Source organism: Schistocerca gregaria, chromosome 9 (assembly GCF_023897955.1).
Source record: "Schistocerca gregaria isolate iqSchGreg1 chromosome 9, iqSchGreg1.2, whole genome shotgun sequence".
NCBI lineage: Eukaryota > Metazoa > Arthropoda > Insecta > Orthoptera > Acrididae > Schistocerca > Schistocerca gregaria.
The window spans coordinates 27,369,792-27,387,257 of NC_064928.1; the positions used below are offsets into that span (position 1 = coordinate 27,369,792).

At 41.9% G+C, this 17,466-nt stretch overlaps 1 protein-coding gene across 1 annotated transcript in view; it reads left to right on the plus strand.

The window, feature by feature from the left end:
- The first annotated feature begins 585 nt into the window (after window positions 1-585).
- Window positions 586-17,466, plus strand: part of LOC126292033 (collagenase-like) — a 93,018-nt gene continuing 76,137 nt past the window's right edge. The window contains exons 1-2 of the mRNA XM_049985826.1: window positions 586-647; window positions 734-1,053. Coding sequence (XP_049841783.1) covers window positions 586-647; window positions 734-1,053 — 382 coding nt within the window. The remainder of the gene's footprint in view (window positions 648-733; window positions 1,054-17,466) is intronic.

A 17,466-nucleotide genomic window follows, 5' to 3' on the forward strand; every position in this document is an offset into this window, starting at 1 on the left:
CCTTCCAATTTCCGTTGTTTATAACTGTTATTCCTAAGTATTTAGTTGAATTTACAGTAACCCACGTTTAAGGGATACCTTTTAGCAATCATGTCGATGACGTCGGACTTTTCATTGTATAGAGTCAATTGCCTATTTACGCACCATGCAGATACCTTTAGTAAATCGTTTTCAAGTTTCTTTTTATCTTAGCATGATTTTACTAGAGATAAACTACAACATTATCTTCAAACAACCTTAGATAGCTGTTCCAGTACTTTGGGGAATGCCAGAAATCACTTTCGTTTTACTTGACGACTTTTGGTCAATTACGGGAAACTGTAACCTCTCTGACAGGATATCACGAGTCCAATCACATAACTGGGACGATATTCCTTAAGTATCTGATTACAAGCCACATGTGAGATAGATTGTCAAAAGCCATCTGGAAATCTAGAAATACGGAATCAATTTGAAATCGCTTGTCGATAGCAGTCAACACTATGTGTAATTAAAGAGCTAACTGTATGTCACTAGAAAAATGTTTTCTAAATCTATGTTGACTATATGTCAATAATTCATCTGCCTTTCCCACTAAGACGACGGATGATGAAAGGGAAGAGAGAAAAACATATAACCACATGTCTGGTGAAAGTGTCACCTGACAGGTAGCGCTACATAGATGGTTGTAGCATGGTCCAAGATTCATCACTTAATAATAATGGTTCCTCGTAAGTATGCTTTTGCGGAACAGTTGGCGACTGCTTTCAAGTGCCCGCCACTATTACTCCGGTAACTGCCTGTACTACCACCTCACAGTATTGCTGGTTATGACTTGTTGTCAAGCTAACATGACGACTCCAAGGTGTACTACATTCTTCTATATGTTTTGTTACATGGTAGTGCTTTCCAAACTTTGGCAATTCAAGCATAAAATATTGTCAGTATCAATTAATTTAACATTTTGTCCTCAAGGTTACATTGCGCTGGTGATGTTGCCTTCCCTCAGTGAGGTCAATGAAACCTTCACGGGAAAACGTTCCTTGATCAGCGGCTGGGGAAAGACGGGTGACGGTAAGTTTCTGACTTAGTTCAATTTGTGATACCTATCTAAGTGCAGTACTGAATTAAGTTTGTTTCTATCATTCATAACCTCTAGCAAGTAGTAGACCAAAGCCGTTTATGGTGCAATTTGTTAGAGCAGATTTCATGTGGAATACTGTGATACCAAAGGGAAGAGTATGTCAAAATGGTACAGATATTTCTATTTCCAGAGCCACAGTCATCAGCAGGGTGTCTTTCCGATACTTCGCTCATTGTTTAATGTCGTTCAACTGAGACCACAATCGTGACATTTAACTGCCTAGGGGTGCGTGGCGCGGCAGCGGTGGCCTGTGGCAGGAATGATTCACGAATGTGGTTAATGGTAGGAGCTGTGCAAATAGAGTAGCTTGTTGAGATGCAGTAGATGGGTTGTCTGCTTCAACTTGTCTCTGAATACTTGCTTTCTCAGAACTTTCCGTACACACCTCGCCTCCATCTTGTTCGAATCAGTTTGTAGATGCTCCTATGTCCTGGCACAAAGGATGTCTTGTGACTGAGTAGAGTATTATGATTGTATTTTGTACAGATCACCATCTTGCATCGACAATTAAACCCTGCAATGTGTCCTATATATCGTCAAATACGGAAAGACTCTTACTCAATTACACTGCTCTTCCACTGACTACAGGAGCTTGAATATTAGAGCATGAAACAGATCTCCAACCCAGAAATATATCACCAAGTACCATGTCGATGAAGTAAACATTCAATTCAGAACCTGCGCCATAAAAAATCAGTCCTTGTACATCATTCGTACATATGCCCATGTACTGTGCCAGAAATTCAAGACTGTTAGAGGAAGCAGGAGCAGACACAACGCCAGAGAAGAGTAATACTGTTGTACACTGCACAGAAACGGTTGTTAAAGAAGCACTGAAAATTGAAATGAGTGTAGAGAGTATTAATGAAAATAAAATTGTGTCCTTGCGCAATTCTAGCGACTCGTCCACAGATCAGAGCTCAGATAATGACACTGTTGAGGAAGAAAGTGATTCTGAACTAAGTAGCATTTAACCTTAGCCATAAATAGTATTTCTTTTTGTGCTTGTGTTTGGTATTTTGACTGAATTTGCACCATAAATCTCATCTCATTATTAAGGAATACAATATCAGTCTACTCTACTTTTATCGAGGTCTTTGCAGATGGGATAAGTTTCTAGGCACTCTGTGGTTTACAGCACGCTCCATCTAGTTAAAGTTCCGGGTTTCTAGAGAAATAATTTCCAGTCTATAGCTTCGGAATAATGTTACACGAGCGATAGTGCTATGCAAGTGATATTGCTACGTGCTCGAGAAGTAGCACGTAAATGGCATAATATTCTGGAAAACCATGTGAAAATACACGTGTTCTTGTAATTACATAGTCTGCAGATGAATGTAGAAAGCAAGCAGGCAAGCAAATTGGTCGGGGCCAGAAACCGTGACACCTTTGTGCCGAAGGAAACCGACGTAGCCTTTGTACAACAGTCTTTGTGGTATACATAAACAAGGGCTTGCTGGTCGAAGGTGGGTCTGCTATCGTGAGAGATGTATAGATTCAGCACATCGATAGCCATAAGGGGAATGAAAGATTCTTTTACGTGGAAAATTATGTGCGCTGTAGATATTGAGATGCGTTTCAGAACCATGGCTGTCAAGAGGAGACATTACCTATGAATCGATCGCTGTCAGACTGCAGCAGCAATCATAATATTTAATTGTAGTTACACTGATATATATGTGCCTGGTCCCCAATATCCTTGTGAGGTAGCCGTAGAAAGCACAGCAGAAAACAAACAGGTCAGAACCAGAAACAGTAATGCCTTTGTTCTGAGCTGTGGCTTGCCAATCTTTTGAACACCGGTTCAGAACGTCCAACAAAGTTACTGGCTTATGACAATTTGGCTCGGGGCTCCCCTGGACGGCTAAATAGTGCAGTAATGCCCAGTTTGTATTTAGTTGCCTTCAGGACCGTGTGTGTTGCATGTATACTCTGCAGAAATTTGAGAAGATTCAATACGATGAGTTTTTGCACTGGGAGTATTGACAGCATTCAAACTCCTAGCACTTAGGTCCTCCTGGGGTAAGGGGTCGTCTGTCGGCACTGCACTGTGGCACAGTGAGTGCGTGAGATGTATCTGACGATCTGTAGACCATTTTTGCAGGGTTTAATTGTCAGTGCAGTATGGCGATCCGTACAAAATATTTTTTACCGCTGAAAGTCGTCTCTGCAGAAAAAAAGGCAGACAGTGCCCCCAGACCGGCAGCAGCAGCAGTTTGAGGGGTTGATTCAGTAAGAGCCAATCAGAATGCTCGATTCATTCACAGGACATGCTTTGTGCTAGGACGTATGGGTCTCTACAGACTGGTTCGAACATGATGGGAGGCAATTTTTTATATCAACGTGGTGTTACTGGTACAGTAGTTAAGGTGAGGTTGTGAGTGAGTGGGTAAAGTGGAGCAAAATATCAAGTTAAGTGCAGAACACTAGGTTAATTCGCATAATTTTTATGTAAAACGCAGTACAATAGTGTAAGGGGGTGGGTGACAAAGAAGAATGCGCCAGAAATGGCGTTCAAAAGCATGTGAAAATGTAAAAGTGTACCATAAAATGGTGGGAGGACCAAACTAATTACTTAATTTGGTATCAAAGGTGGTACAATAATTTAAGGAAATGGGGCTGACATGAAAACCTACTTAACAGAAGAATAAGTTAAGTGCCAACAAAGGGCCAAACATTAAGTTAAGACACCCAGAGTACAGCAATGAACATTAGCTTATGCAATATGTTTTCCCCATGTAATTACTTCTTACAAGATTCACATGTTTCCAAACTGCAGAGAATGATGAGTAAGAGAAATCCAACCACACAGACTGAATTTTTTATAAATAAACAACATAGCCTTGAATGTCCTGTTATGAGACCCTTCCTCTCCACCAAAGGGCCACTAATTTCCATATATTCCATACACTGCCTTGAATCCCATAAATTGTTTAAATAAACAATATTCCACACATTGTCTAAACAGTCTACATAATATTCCATACACAGCAATCGAGTTCCAGACAAATTCCTTAACTAAATAAATAAACTATATTCCATACACTGCTATAAATAATTAAATAGTATTCTATACATTGCCTAAAATGTTTGAACAATATTCCACACACCACTACTGAATCCCCTCCAAATGACCGATGAAGTGAGTGTTTTTCCCGCCAATTTCCGGTTGAGGGGGGGGGGGGGAGGTGAAGGGGCTTTACCAGGTGGGAAGAGGTTAATTAATTGATCAATTTAATTAAGTAGTCAATCAAATTGATAAGGGAGGGACTATTCCAATAACTCAGAACTGACAGTGCACCTGTAGCAGCGAAGGGGAGGCGGTGGCTTAGAGGTTTCCTGAGGGTGGAGGGCAGTGGGAGGGGTTGGGGGAACAACAGGTTAAGGACCTGTCAATCAAAAGGAAGGATCCTTTCAGCAGAAGAAAGGAGAACAATAGTACCTGTCAAACAAAGGAGAACAACAGGTTTATCCCTGAGTGCATACTACCCCTGATGTAGACAACCTGCACCAACAAATTGCACCACAAATGGCTTTGATCTACTAATCTAGCATCCCTTCCCATTCTGTGGGAAGCATAGCATTGTTGGGCATTTCTGATTATTTTCGCGACGAAATATAGCTGCAAACGACATAAGTTCAGTAACGACCATCTGTACATTAAGAAAGACATTTACATATTGATCTGCAGCGTTATTCAGTGTTTAATACTCTGAAGGTCACTTTTTGTGGAATTTCTAGGTTAGTGGATGTTATGTAATTAAACTCAGACCAAAATAAGAAAGTGATTGACATCTAGCTGATTAGAAGGCTGCTACCATGGCAATAGTCAATCGGAGAACGCGCTGAGCCACAGTCTCTGTTCTAATGTAGGTAGCGGCTATTGTAGTCAGTTGCAGACGACGGTCGCAGCTGGTAACGTAACCAGTTGGGGGGCTGTTTTGCTGTGCTTTATTGTTCTGTGTGGAGAGTTCATCTTGGGCTACTGAATGTCTGAAGGTTGTAGTGGAAGTGTTCAAAAAAAGTGAGCACGCTAAACGGAAAGTTCAGCGATCTGCCCACGTTTTGCCTCGTCAGATACGTGAGTTTATGTGCCCGGTGAAGGAATATATCGAGGTGGAGAAAGCCAATGTTGCATCTCTGTTGCCTCTAACGAATGTAATCGAAAGAACTGCAGTCGCTTTGGAGTAATATAAAAATACAATAGCTAAAATTTATAGGGAGCGATACTGTGCTAAAAGGGAAGAGTCTGGTTCGTCCAAATTGCGGATACCAACAATAAAAAGGCCGTGGAATACTCTTCACGAGGCACAGTTATTCAGTGGCAGCAAGGCGTCCTTGTTAACGGTGGTCAGAACCCTCGGGTTTTTGGTACAAAAAATTAATGGACGGAAAATTATAATGGAGAGAGCTGACATCGTACCTTGGCGTTGTCTGTGTTCAAGCAACATTGTTAAAGTGCCGATTAAAGGCATTGTGTGGCTCGAAGAAACCTGGATAAAAGCCGGTCTTTCGATCAAAAAAGACAGGGCAGATGATAGCATTGGTGGAAGTTATGGTATTCCCGTAGGAAAGGGTGTATGAATAATTGTCTTCCATGCTGAAACTGCATTTGTTTTCGTACCTAACTCTCTCCTCGCTCACAAATCGCGGATAACAAACAATTGCCATGAGGACATGAACCACGATAGTTTTCTGGAGTGACTCGAGGGACAACTGTTGGAAAATGAATTCGGCTGTTTGTCATTGTAATGGATAATGCCCCCTGCCAGTCCGTTGTTAAACATAAATCACAAACGATGGCAACTAAAAAGGCCGAGCTTGTCGAATGATTGAAACGTTACAGTGTGAAAATTCAGGACATTTATACAAGGCGCAGCTCATGGAAACAGCTTGAACAGTTTGTTCTAGACGAGGTAGAGAACATTGACACAGAGTCTCTAGGATTCCACTACACCATTGCCACTTCAAAGCCCTCGAAATTATTTGGGCACAGATTAAACATTACTTGGCAATAAATAACAAAAGCTTGACTGTGTCAGAAATTCAAGACTGTTAGAGGAAGCAGTAGCAGACACAACGCCAGAGAAGTGTAATAATGTTGTACACTGCACAGAAACGGTTGTTAAAGAAGCACTGAAAATTGAAATGAGTGTAGAGAGTATTAATGAAAATAAAATTGTGTCCTTGCGCAATTCTAGCGACTCGTCCACAGATCAGAGCTCAGATAATGACACTGTTGAGGAAGAAAGTGATTCTGAACTAAGTGGCATTTAACCTTAGCCATAAATAGTATTTCTTTTTGTGCTTGTGTTTGGTATTTTTGACTGAATGGTGTGTACTGTATTTGCACCATAAATCTCATCTCATTATTAAGGAATACTCCTCTCCACAGGTATAACGCTCTACATACCCACTACAATGAATGGTAAATACTCAACCAGATTATACTGTTTTAATGTTGTCAGTTATTGTTATTGTACTTACATGAACAATTCAGATCCACTTTATGACACTTTTCGTATCGTACAGGACAACTGAACGTTATTTATTCTGATCACTGTAAAATACGGTGAGCTATTTGTTGCTTTTGTTGAGATATACAACTAATAGGAGCACAGTATCATTTTATAGAGGGGAGTGAGTTTGATATGCCAGAAGGATGTCAAGATCTTGTAAAGTGAACTCAATACCACATGTTAAAAGCCGGTGTGAAGGTGATACAGTAAGCAACAGCAACAGCTGCTGCAGCCGTTCTGCGCTCGCACAGACCAGTGAGTTGACATCATCAACCCCTTCCACAATCAACTGTGCTTCGCTGCCAAACACTTCGTTATTCTGATGTGAGTACAGGGTAAGGAAATACTGCCGGTTTCACGCGCATTTACAGTACGTTTGGAATTCCCGTAACAAAACTCTAGCACGTGTAGAGGGGCGTGAGTGCATAATATTTTGAATAGGAACCCATGTCCAGAAACGTACCGTTTGCATTCTGCGACATTTTGAGTTCAGATGTTTAATTATCCACTTCTGATTGAGGGACTGGATTAGGTGTGACGCAGTACAGTTATTAGGAAACATTTCGAAAGGCAATGTGAAGGAAATATTCATTTATTTGTGTTAACAGTTAAACATCACATGTTTACATTATTACAGAACAAAAATAACGCAGCATACTGTACGTGCAGAACAGTACTGATGCATTACAACCGCAGACCGATGTGACGACCACCAACGTCGTTACAGACGTTGTACCTATGAAGCATGTTTTGTTACACACTCTCCATCCCACCCGGTGTTTCTTCAGTTTCTAGTGCTGCAGCCACAATTCGTGCCAGAAGATCTTCCTTTGTCTCGTAAATTAAACTTCGCATACGACCCCACACAAGGTGACCGTCTGACGTAGTACAGTACTACACTTCGTCCGGTCTACCCCATTGCATACCAGGAAACCAACTCTGACACGTTTCTCTTTCTCTCAGCAGCCGTCGACACGCCACACATCTGTACTGAAATCGTCATAGAACGGAAACATTTCGTATATGGACATGGGTTCCATTCCAAAATATTATGCACTCTCTCCGCTCTACAGGTCCCAGAAATTTGTATCGGGAATTTCTGAAGACCCTGTATTTTGTAAACAAAATAACCACTCTTGCATCACACCCCAGCATGCATGACACATCATCGGTCTGAAAATATTGAAAAACAAATATCTACAGGCACACGTCTAATTCCTTCGAGAAATTAGCAGTAACTTCCACTTCCATTCGAGGCGATTTTATTGAGTGTTTGCGGTGTCTACAAACATCACTCAAGAGTGAAAAGTTAATCTGGTAACATTGTTTTTGGCTTAGGAACATATTCAAATAAAAATTTGACTTAATGGAGCAACATGTTAAACAATATCACTTTTATTGGTTTTGATAATTGTTTACAGAAATGTAACTGGGCTCGTTTACAAGATAAACGAAATACACTGAACACCCAAAGAAACTGGTACACCTGCCTAATTTCGAGTAGGGCCCTCGCAAGCCTGCAGAAGTCCCACAGCACGACGTGGCATGGATTCAACTGATGCCTGAAGTAGTGCTGGAGGGAACTGACACCACGAATCCTGCAGGATTGTCCATAAATCCGTAAGAGTACGACAGGGTGGAAATCTATTCCGAGCAGCACGTTACAAGGCATCCCACACATGCTCGTTAATGTTCATGTCTGCGGAATTTGGCAGGCAGCGGAAGTGTTTAAATTCAGAAGAGAGTCCTGAGCCACTCTGTAACAATTCTGGAGGTGTGGGGTGTCGCATTGTCCTGCAGGTATTGCACAGCGGAAATGAATGGATGCTGATGATCAGACAGGATGCTTACGAACGTGTCACCTGCCTAGACGTATCAGGGGCCCCATATCACTCCAACTCCACACCCTCCACACCACTACAGAGCCTCCAGCAGATTGAACAGCCCCTGCTGACATATTGGGTCCATGGATTCATGAGGTTGTCTCCCTACCTATACACCTCCATCCGCTCGATAGAATCTGAAACGAGACTCTTCTGATCAGGCAACATGTTTCAAGTCATCAACAGTCCATTGTCCGTGTTGAAGACTTCAGGCGAGGCATAAAGCTTCGTGTAGTGCAGTCACCAAGGGTACACGAAAGGGCCTTTGGCTCCGAAGGCTCATATCGACGACTGCTTCAAATTTACATTTTAAGTGTCTCTCTTCTTCTTTCTTCCTCTTTCCTCAATGTCCACGTCCCAGCTTCCTATAACGCTACGCTCCATATAAAAAACTTCTCTAGTCTCTTCCTCAGCTCCCTATACTCACATAGAAGCCTCCTCTTCTTATTAAACATCTCCTTCGCAACTGCTATACGTGTTTCTCCATGCTTATTCCATCTTATGTCTTCCATAATTATTCCTCTCCCCAGATATTTGAAAGCACTAACTTTTTATTTATTTTTCTGTCCCAACTTCGTTGTTGCTGAAGATGCTATTGTAAGATGAAATGAAAAGAAATGTCTTGCACTTATCATCATACATTTTATGTTTTTCTTATTAATTTTTATTCCAAATTCCTCACAGTTCTTATTTAATACTTTTAACATTCCAGTCTAATTTATTTCGATCTCTGTCAATAACACCATGTCATCTGCAAATTTAATACAAGTTATCCTCCTATCACCAACTTCCACCCTTTTTTTCGTGTCTAACATTTCTGAATAACATGCTCCAAATATATGTTAAACAATGTTGGGAAGAAACAGCAGCTGTGACTCACTCTCCTTCCACCTGTGCTTTCCTGTTTCATCTCATCCCCATCTGTAATGTATATATATTCTTAATCAACCTTTTATACCTCTAATCAATTCCAATCTCCCTTAGAACGCCCATTAAATTATTCCGCTATACTCTGGCAAAGGATTTCTCCAAGTCAACGATACAGTATAAACTTCTTTTTTACTTTCAATGTATCTCTGACCTGTAATTCTCAACAGTCCAATTGCATCTCTTGTACCATTCTCTTTTCTAAATCCATGCTGCTCCTATGTAATACTATTTCCAGTCTTCCATGAAGGCTTCTGTTTGTCACTCTTACTAGAATTTTTTTCGCATGAGAAATCATATTTACAGCTCTAAAATCCTCACATTTCTTGTCAATGCGTTTCTTCTCAATCAGTATCATTAGTGCTGAGAGAAAGTCACCTACCCATTCATCTTTTACATATATGTTAGTACATAGGTACGTTAACTCACTCACACCAGTACTCCAAAGCCTGTTATGCAATTCTGCTGGGAATCCACCAATTCCACTTGCTTTATGATTCTTCATCTCTCTTAAAGCCCTTTCTACTTCTCCTACCAAGATGCAAGATTCTTTGGCTTCACTATAACTTTCATCTGTACTTCTAATTCTGTATCGTTTGGTTCTTGATCAGTCTCATATAGGCGCACTACATATCCTTGCCACCTCCACATCATTTCCTCCAGTTCATGTACCACTGTACCATCACTTCTTCCTACTTCCATATTTGTGCTACTTTACTTTGCATCAGAAACTAGGGCGGCAGATAGTCTATACAGATAATCTATACATTTTTCCTCGCTATTTCAATATGTATATTACTTTACATCTCCCTTTCATTCATGTCTCCCTTGCCTGTTCTGCTGCTCTCCTTAATTCATTATTCTGATTTGTGTCGATTCATCTCCCTTCTTCTTGTTACTGTCTTCCATTTTCTTCTTTGTTTCATCTGGCCAAACACCGTAGTTGCTACCCATACTTAATACTATTCTCTCAAATGTCCTCACCTGTACAAATTCTTCAGCAGTTTCACTAAGCTTTCGTCCCACTCTCTTCCATTTTTCGTTCACACTCTCTTCATTCATCTTCTATCCCATTTTAACAGAACTGTGCTTTCCATCTCAGCATCCTTTTCTTCTTCCTTTTCTGTCGTTCTAGATCAAATTTCTGTTTTGGTTTTTCCTCTTCTTACTCTTTTGAACCTTATTAGCAGATCTACCACCCCCAAGCTGTAGCTCGAACCTATGTCTGCTCCAGTATATCCTCTGGCTTTCTTTCTGCGGATTTTGTATCTGTTCTGCATTATGATATAACCAATTATTTATCCTTCTTCATTCGACCTAGATATGCATGTAACTTCTGTGACGTTAAAGCAATGTGTTTCCCAGCCTTTCACCTCTGTCGTTCCTATTTCCCAGGGAAAATCTTCCAACCCATCCCCCTTTTTTCCCCATTACGATGATGCAGGCGTTTCTTTTTTTCTTTATCCATAACTTCTTCAATCTATTCATAATCGTTCTTTACTTTCTCATCATCGTATTGACTTACCGGAATGTACACTCCTGGAAATGGAAAAAAGAACACATTGACACCGGTGTGTCAGACCCACCATACTTGCTCCGGACACTGCGAGAGGGCTGTACAAGCAATGATCACACGCACGGCACAGCGGACACACCAGGAACCGCGGTGTTGGCCGTCTAATGGCGCTAGCTGCGCAGCATTTGTGCACCGCCGCCGTCAGTGTCAGCCAGTTTGCCGTGGCATACGGAGCTCTATCGCAGTCTTTAACACTGGTAGCATTCCGCGACAGCGTGGACGTAAACCGTATGTGCAGTTGACGGACTTTGAGCGAGAGCGTATAGTGGGCATGCGGGAGGCCGGGTGGACGTACCGCCGAATTGCTCAACACGTGGGGCGTGACGTCTCCACAGTACATCGATGTTGTCGCCAGCGGTCGGCGGAAGGTGCACGTGCCCGTCGACCTCCGACCGGGCCGCAGCGATGTACGGATGCACGCCAAGACCGTAGGATCCTACGCAGTGCCGTAGGGGACCGCACCGCCACTTCCCAGCAAATTAAGGACACTGTTGCTCCTGGGGTATCGGCGAGGACCATTCGCAACCGTCTCCATGAAGCTGGGCTACGGTCCCGCACACCGTTAGGCCGTCTTCCGCTCACGCCCCAACATCGTGCAGCCCGCCTCCAGTGGTGTCGCGGCAGGCGTGAATGGAGGGACGAATGGAGACGTGTCGTCTTCAGCGATGAGAGTCGCTTCTGCCTTGGTGCCAATGATGGTCGTATTCGTGTTTGGCGCCGTGCAGGTGAGCGCCACAATCAGGACTGCATACGACCGAGGCACACAGGGCCAACACCCGGCATCATGGTGTGGGGAGCGATCTCCTACACTGGCCGTACACCTCTGGTGATCGTCGAGGGGACACTGAATAGTGCACGGTACATCCAAACCGTCATCGAACCCATCGTTCTACCATTCCTAGACCGGCAAGGGAACTTGCTGTTCCAACAGGACAATGCACGTCTGCATATATCCCGTGCCACCCAACGTGCTCTAGAAGGTGTAAGTCAACTACCCTGGCTAGCAAGATCTCCGGATCTGTCCCCCATTGAGCATGTTTGGGACTGGATGAAGCGTCGTCTCACGCGGTCTGCACGTCCAGCACGAACGCTGGTCCAACTGAGGCGCCAGGTGGAAATGGCATGGCAAGCCGTTCCACAGGACTACATCCAGCATCTCTACGATCGTCTCCATGGGAGTATAGCAGCCTGCATTGCTGCAAAAGGTGGATATACACTGTACTAGTGCCGACATTGTGCATGCTCTGTTGCCTGTGTCTACGTGCCTGTGGTTCTGTCAGTGTGATCATGTGATGTGATGACCCCAGGAATGTATCAATAAAGTTTCCCCTTCCTGGGACAATGAATTCACGGTGTTCTTATTTCAATTTCCAGGAGTGTATATTTCTATTAATATGGTATCCTTCTTGTTACCTCTTAATCTCAATACCATCAGACTTTTATCTATGTTCTCCACTTTCAATACTTTTTCACCAGACATTTCCCTATTACGACTGCTACACCATAGCTGCTTCTCTTCTCCCTGTGTGAGTAAAGCAGTTCGTACTGTCCACTCTCCATTTCTTCCTTACTCCCCTATGTTGCTTCACACATACCTAATACATGCAATCTTGTACTCATCATTCCCTCTTAGCATTTTCAAGCTTTCCAGTCTACAGTTGTGTGGGCATAATCCATGCTCCAATCCTCAATTTCCCTTCCGAGTTCCTACTTTGTTTGTCATTCGTTCTTCATCCTCCACCTACACTACTGTATAGATCTCAGAATCGACTGAAGGGATGTTTTGCCTCTGGATTCTTACACAAACAAAGTCACACCATGTTTTCTGGGAAAAATAATGTGGTAGTATCCCAATCGTATCCTCATACGCATATGGTTGTGCAGCCATATTGAGCCAACCAATATGAGTCCTATGTTGTCTGTAGCCACCTGTATGTAAACAGACGCTAAGATTTCCTTCTTCTGCCCACGACCCCATACCACCTTGTCCAACGTCTCCGACGTTAGAAATACAAATGGAAAGTAGACGTCATCCTCATGCCTCGACACCTAATACCTTCTGAGTCGAGAAACAAGAGATGGCCAGGGTAGGCCGATAGAAAGTAATACATAAGAAGCCTGACACTAGTAAGTGGCAGTAATGTCAGACTTTTCTAAGGGGCCAAGTGGTTGCCACACGCTTATTCGTAAGTTGTGGGACCCCTGGGGTAGGCCTCACAGTCATTTCAAAATCTGCAGTGGAGATCTATGTATAGTTACAATTAAAAGTGAACAATTTTCCAGCATTAATTCACAAAAATACACTTCTTTTTGCTGATAACTACAAAATCTACTTGCCACATGTTTTTGAAGTTCCATTCTGTCATAAAATATGTAACAATTCTTCCTTTCCCATATTGGTCCTGTATTAATAACACGCTAGAGTACAATACTATATATGTAACTTATCTAATCCTGTATGTTATGTGGTGCTCAAATAGGCACCAGGTGTCTATCCTTTTACAACTCTCAAATTTTCCAAACGGACAAGAATCTACCTCCTGTACCTTTTTTAACTCAATCCACTACTATTTTGATGAAACAAGCGAACCTTACTTTTGTGTGCATCCTTAAGCATTTTATGAGGCGCTTCTGTTATGTTCACTTCTTTAGAAACAGGGTTCCTGAATCGCAATCTCAACTTGAAAATTTGCTTCTCTGACACAAGTAACCACACGGATCTTGCAGTGGGCGAACAAGCGTACTGTAACCTACTTCCTTTGTTTTCGGATTGCATTTACTTAGGATTCTTCCAATGAATCTCAGTCCGGCATCTGCTTTACCGACGATCAAGTTTATATCATCATTCCATTTTAAATCACTCCTAATGTGTACTCCCAGATAATTTATGGAATTAACTGCTTCCAGCTGCTGACCTGCTATTTTGTAGCTAAATGATAAGGGAACTATCTTCGTATGTATTCGCAGCACATTACACTTGTCTACATTGAGATTCAATTGCCATTCCCTGCAGCATGCGTCAATTCGCTACACATCCTCCTGCAATTCAGTACAATTTTCCATTGTTACAACCTCTCAATATACCACAGCGTCATCCGCAAAACCTCAGTGAACATCCGATGTCATCCACAAGGTCATTTATGTATATTGTGAATAGCAACGGTCCTATGATACTCCCCTGCGGCACACCTTAAATCATTCTTATGTCGGAAGACTTCTCTCCATTGAGAATGACATGCTGCGTTCTTTTATCTAGGAACTCTTCAATCCAATCACACAATTGGTCTGGTAGTCCATATCCTCTCACTTTGTTCATTAAGCGACAGTGGGGAACTGTATCAAACGCCTTGCGGAAGTCAAGTAAAATGGCATCTACCTGGGAACCGGTGTCTATAGCCCTCTGAGTCTCATGGAGGAATAGCGCGAGCTGGGTTTCACACGATCTTTTTCGAAACCCATGCCGATTCCTACAGAGTAGATTTCTAGTCTCCAGAAGGTCATTATACTCTAACATAACTTTCGATGCAACGCTTGTGAATAGATCAAGTACAAACCACAATCCAAATCGAGACCAAAGGGGACACTCAATACCAAAGAAGTCGATGACGAGCAGTCAGTAGTTCGGTGGAGAGGGTAAGTAGTGCTGTAAGACGAAGTGCACGACCGACTGAGCGGCCGTGGTGCGGCGGCATTCGGGCCGGCCGCGGGGCTCTCTACTGGCTAGTGCACCCACTTGGCGAGACGGCGGGGCATTCACTTGGCTAGTGCAGCGCTGCGGCTACACTGCCCTCAATTGCCCATCGAGGTCCATTTGCTCCAGCGATCATTCAACTTCCGCGCAGCCCTGTACCGGATTTTCATAATACTCTCTTTTGATATCGACATACACTTACTTCCTTCGCTAGAAGTCTGCTGCTCCTATTGTGAAGTGCAGCTAGACGAGGCTCATCCCCTATTTCTTCAGGAAACAAGTCAGATTTATTCGATAGTGTAAGCTCAAAGGCGGATGAAGAATTTGCCCTTTCGCCAATTGCTTGTTACCTTTAGTCGACATGTATGATCGTTTTTCCCATTGAACCTCTCTCTTTCAAGTTTCACGTGCTACAATTAGGCCTGAAGGGTACAAATCTTTGCCTCCTGCTCAGTGGCCCACTTGTATTTTTTTTTTTTTTTTTTTTCAGTCCATTCAGTTCCTGAGTTCCCAACTCAGTTCCCGCCTAATCACCCCAGTCAAATTTCAACCTACTACAATCTACACTGTTTCTGTCTGCTCTACGACCACATCAACTTTTATGATACATTGCAACACAGTTTATACGCTTAAAATAGAATTAAATCATTTAGCACACATTACACTACACGAATTTTCGTTATGTATGAGTCACAAAAATTGAGCCTACAGGTTAGCACATCATGTGTGATACACTGATCAGTCAGAACATTATAATCACAGATCTGCTATTGTTCTAAACCCGTCCAGGCGATGGAAGCTTCATCTAGATAGGAATGACTGCTAGTCAGACACACATGCAGTGCATATAGTAAGTGTGCTGTCCCCATGTAGAATGGCGAAGATATGAGATACATCAGATTTTCACTGAACGCAGATTCTGATGGCCTAGAGGCTCAGCATAAGTATTTCGGAAACTGCACGACTTATCGGGTGTTTGAGGAGTGCTGTGGTGAGTGTTCTCAACATGCAACAAAACCTAGTGAAACCATGTTCAGACTTTATGGGGATGGGCAGCCACCCACATTACAGGTGTCGGATATTTTATGCTGAGCAGACTGGTAAAACATGACATCTGGCGAACTGTGGCGGAACTTACATCAGACTTAAATTCTGGGGAGAGTAAAGGTGTATCTGAACACACAGTGCACTGAACACTCCTAACAATGGGGCTCTGCAGCCGAAGACCCATGTATGTGCCAATGTTTACATCATGACATTGGCAGCCGTTATTCAAAGGGACGTGTGACCAGTGGCACTCTGACGCACTGGCAGAGAGTTACATGTTCTTATCAATCATGATACCTTCTTTACCATGCCGATGTGTGGGCGTGAATCTGCTGTCTTCCAGGTGAAAAGCTCCTTGACATCTATACTGTTTGACAGAGACAATTTCACATAGGCATCTATGAATCCAGTGGAGCTCATGCAAGGCACCTTGATGCCAATGAGTACCGCACACTGGTTGCAGACCACGTATTTCCCTCGATCACGATCATGTTTTCCAACAGCAATGTCTTTTTTCAACAAGATAATGCGAAATGTCACAAGACTAGAAGTGTGATAGAGTGGTTAGAGGAACACTGTTGCGAGTTCCACTACCCACCAGTGCATGAAATCTGAAGCCGATCAAAAACACTTGCGATGTGACTGATCTTTGCACCCTCCACAGAATTTAAGGGAATTAGGTGACTTGTATGTGCAGATGTATGGTCAGCACCTTCCAGTGCCCTACCAAGGCCTCACTGCTTCCACAGTACGATGCGTCGCCGCTGTTATTGGTGCCAAATGTGGTCAGACATATTGGCTATCAGGTAGGTGGTCATAATCTTCTGACTGATCAGTGTAAAGTAAAGTGTTAATTATTCCTGCTTACAATAACAACTAAGCACACAAATTAATGAACTATTTGTTAATTAACTTGTTCACCATATAATGTAGGTAGTATGTCTATGAGAGTTAGGCTCAAAGAGCATCTCTGTGTCATATTTCCAGGATGCCAGCCAAAGATATAATTTACCACTTCTGCCCAACAAAAAAATTTCATTTTCCGCATTTCTAAAAAATAAATTTTACCTAAACACAATAGAAAGAGAAATGACAAAGAAGGCTGAGATTTTAAAACACTTAGCGAAGAAAATGTTAATTTAATTAAATGTGAAAATCGAAATTTCCAAAAATCTCATTTGTCTATACCGAAAAGCCATATTTCCACTTTCTCATTTAAATAATTCCTAATCAAAGAATTTTTATTCTTTATAAATAATAACCATTGAATCTTATTTGGAAAGATTTTCCTTCTTTCATTCTTAAATTTTTTCTTTATAAAAAATCCATAAGCAGTAGCACTGAAAATCTGTTAAGTGAACTCAATATTTATAGTAATGATTGTGTACAAGTGTTCCCAACATTATCAGATCTTAAAAAACATAAAACTTATGTAATTTCAAAAGCTGAACTTTTACCTACTAAATTTGGAGATAACATTTTATGACTTTTAGATGAAAAATATAAAATTACTCTTCCAGATCGATATACTAAAATCTTTAAAAATGATGATGATTAGTTAGATAAACTTGTAAATTTACATTTTGTTTATAGAGGCAAAAGAGTAAATAAAGGTTGTCCAATTCATGTTATCAGATTTGAATAGATTTTAAAAATTTTGTATTTTTCTTTGATTTAAATTAAGATTTCCTTTGCTACGA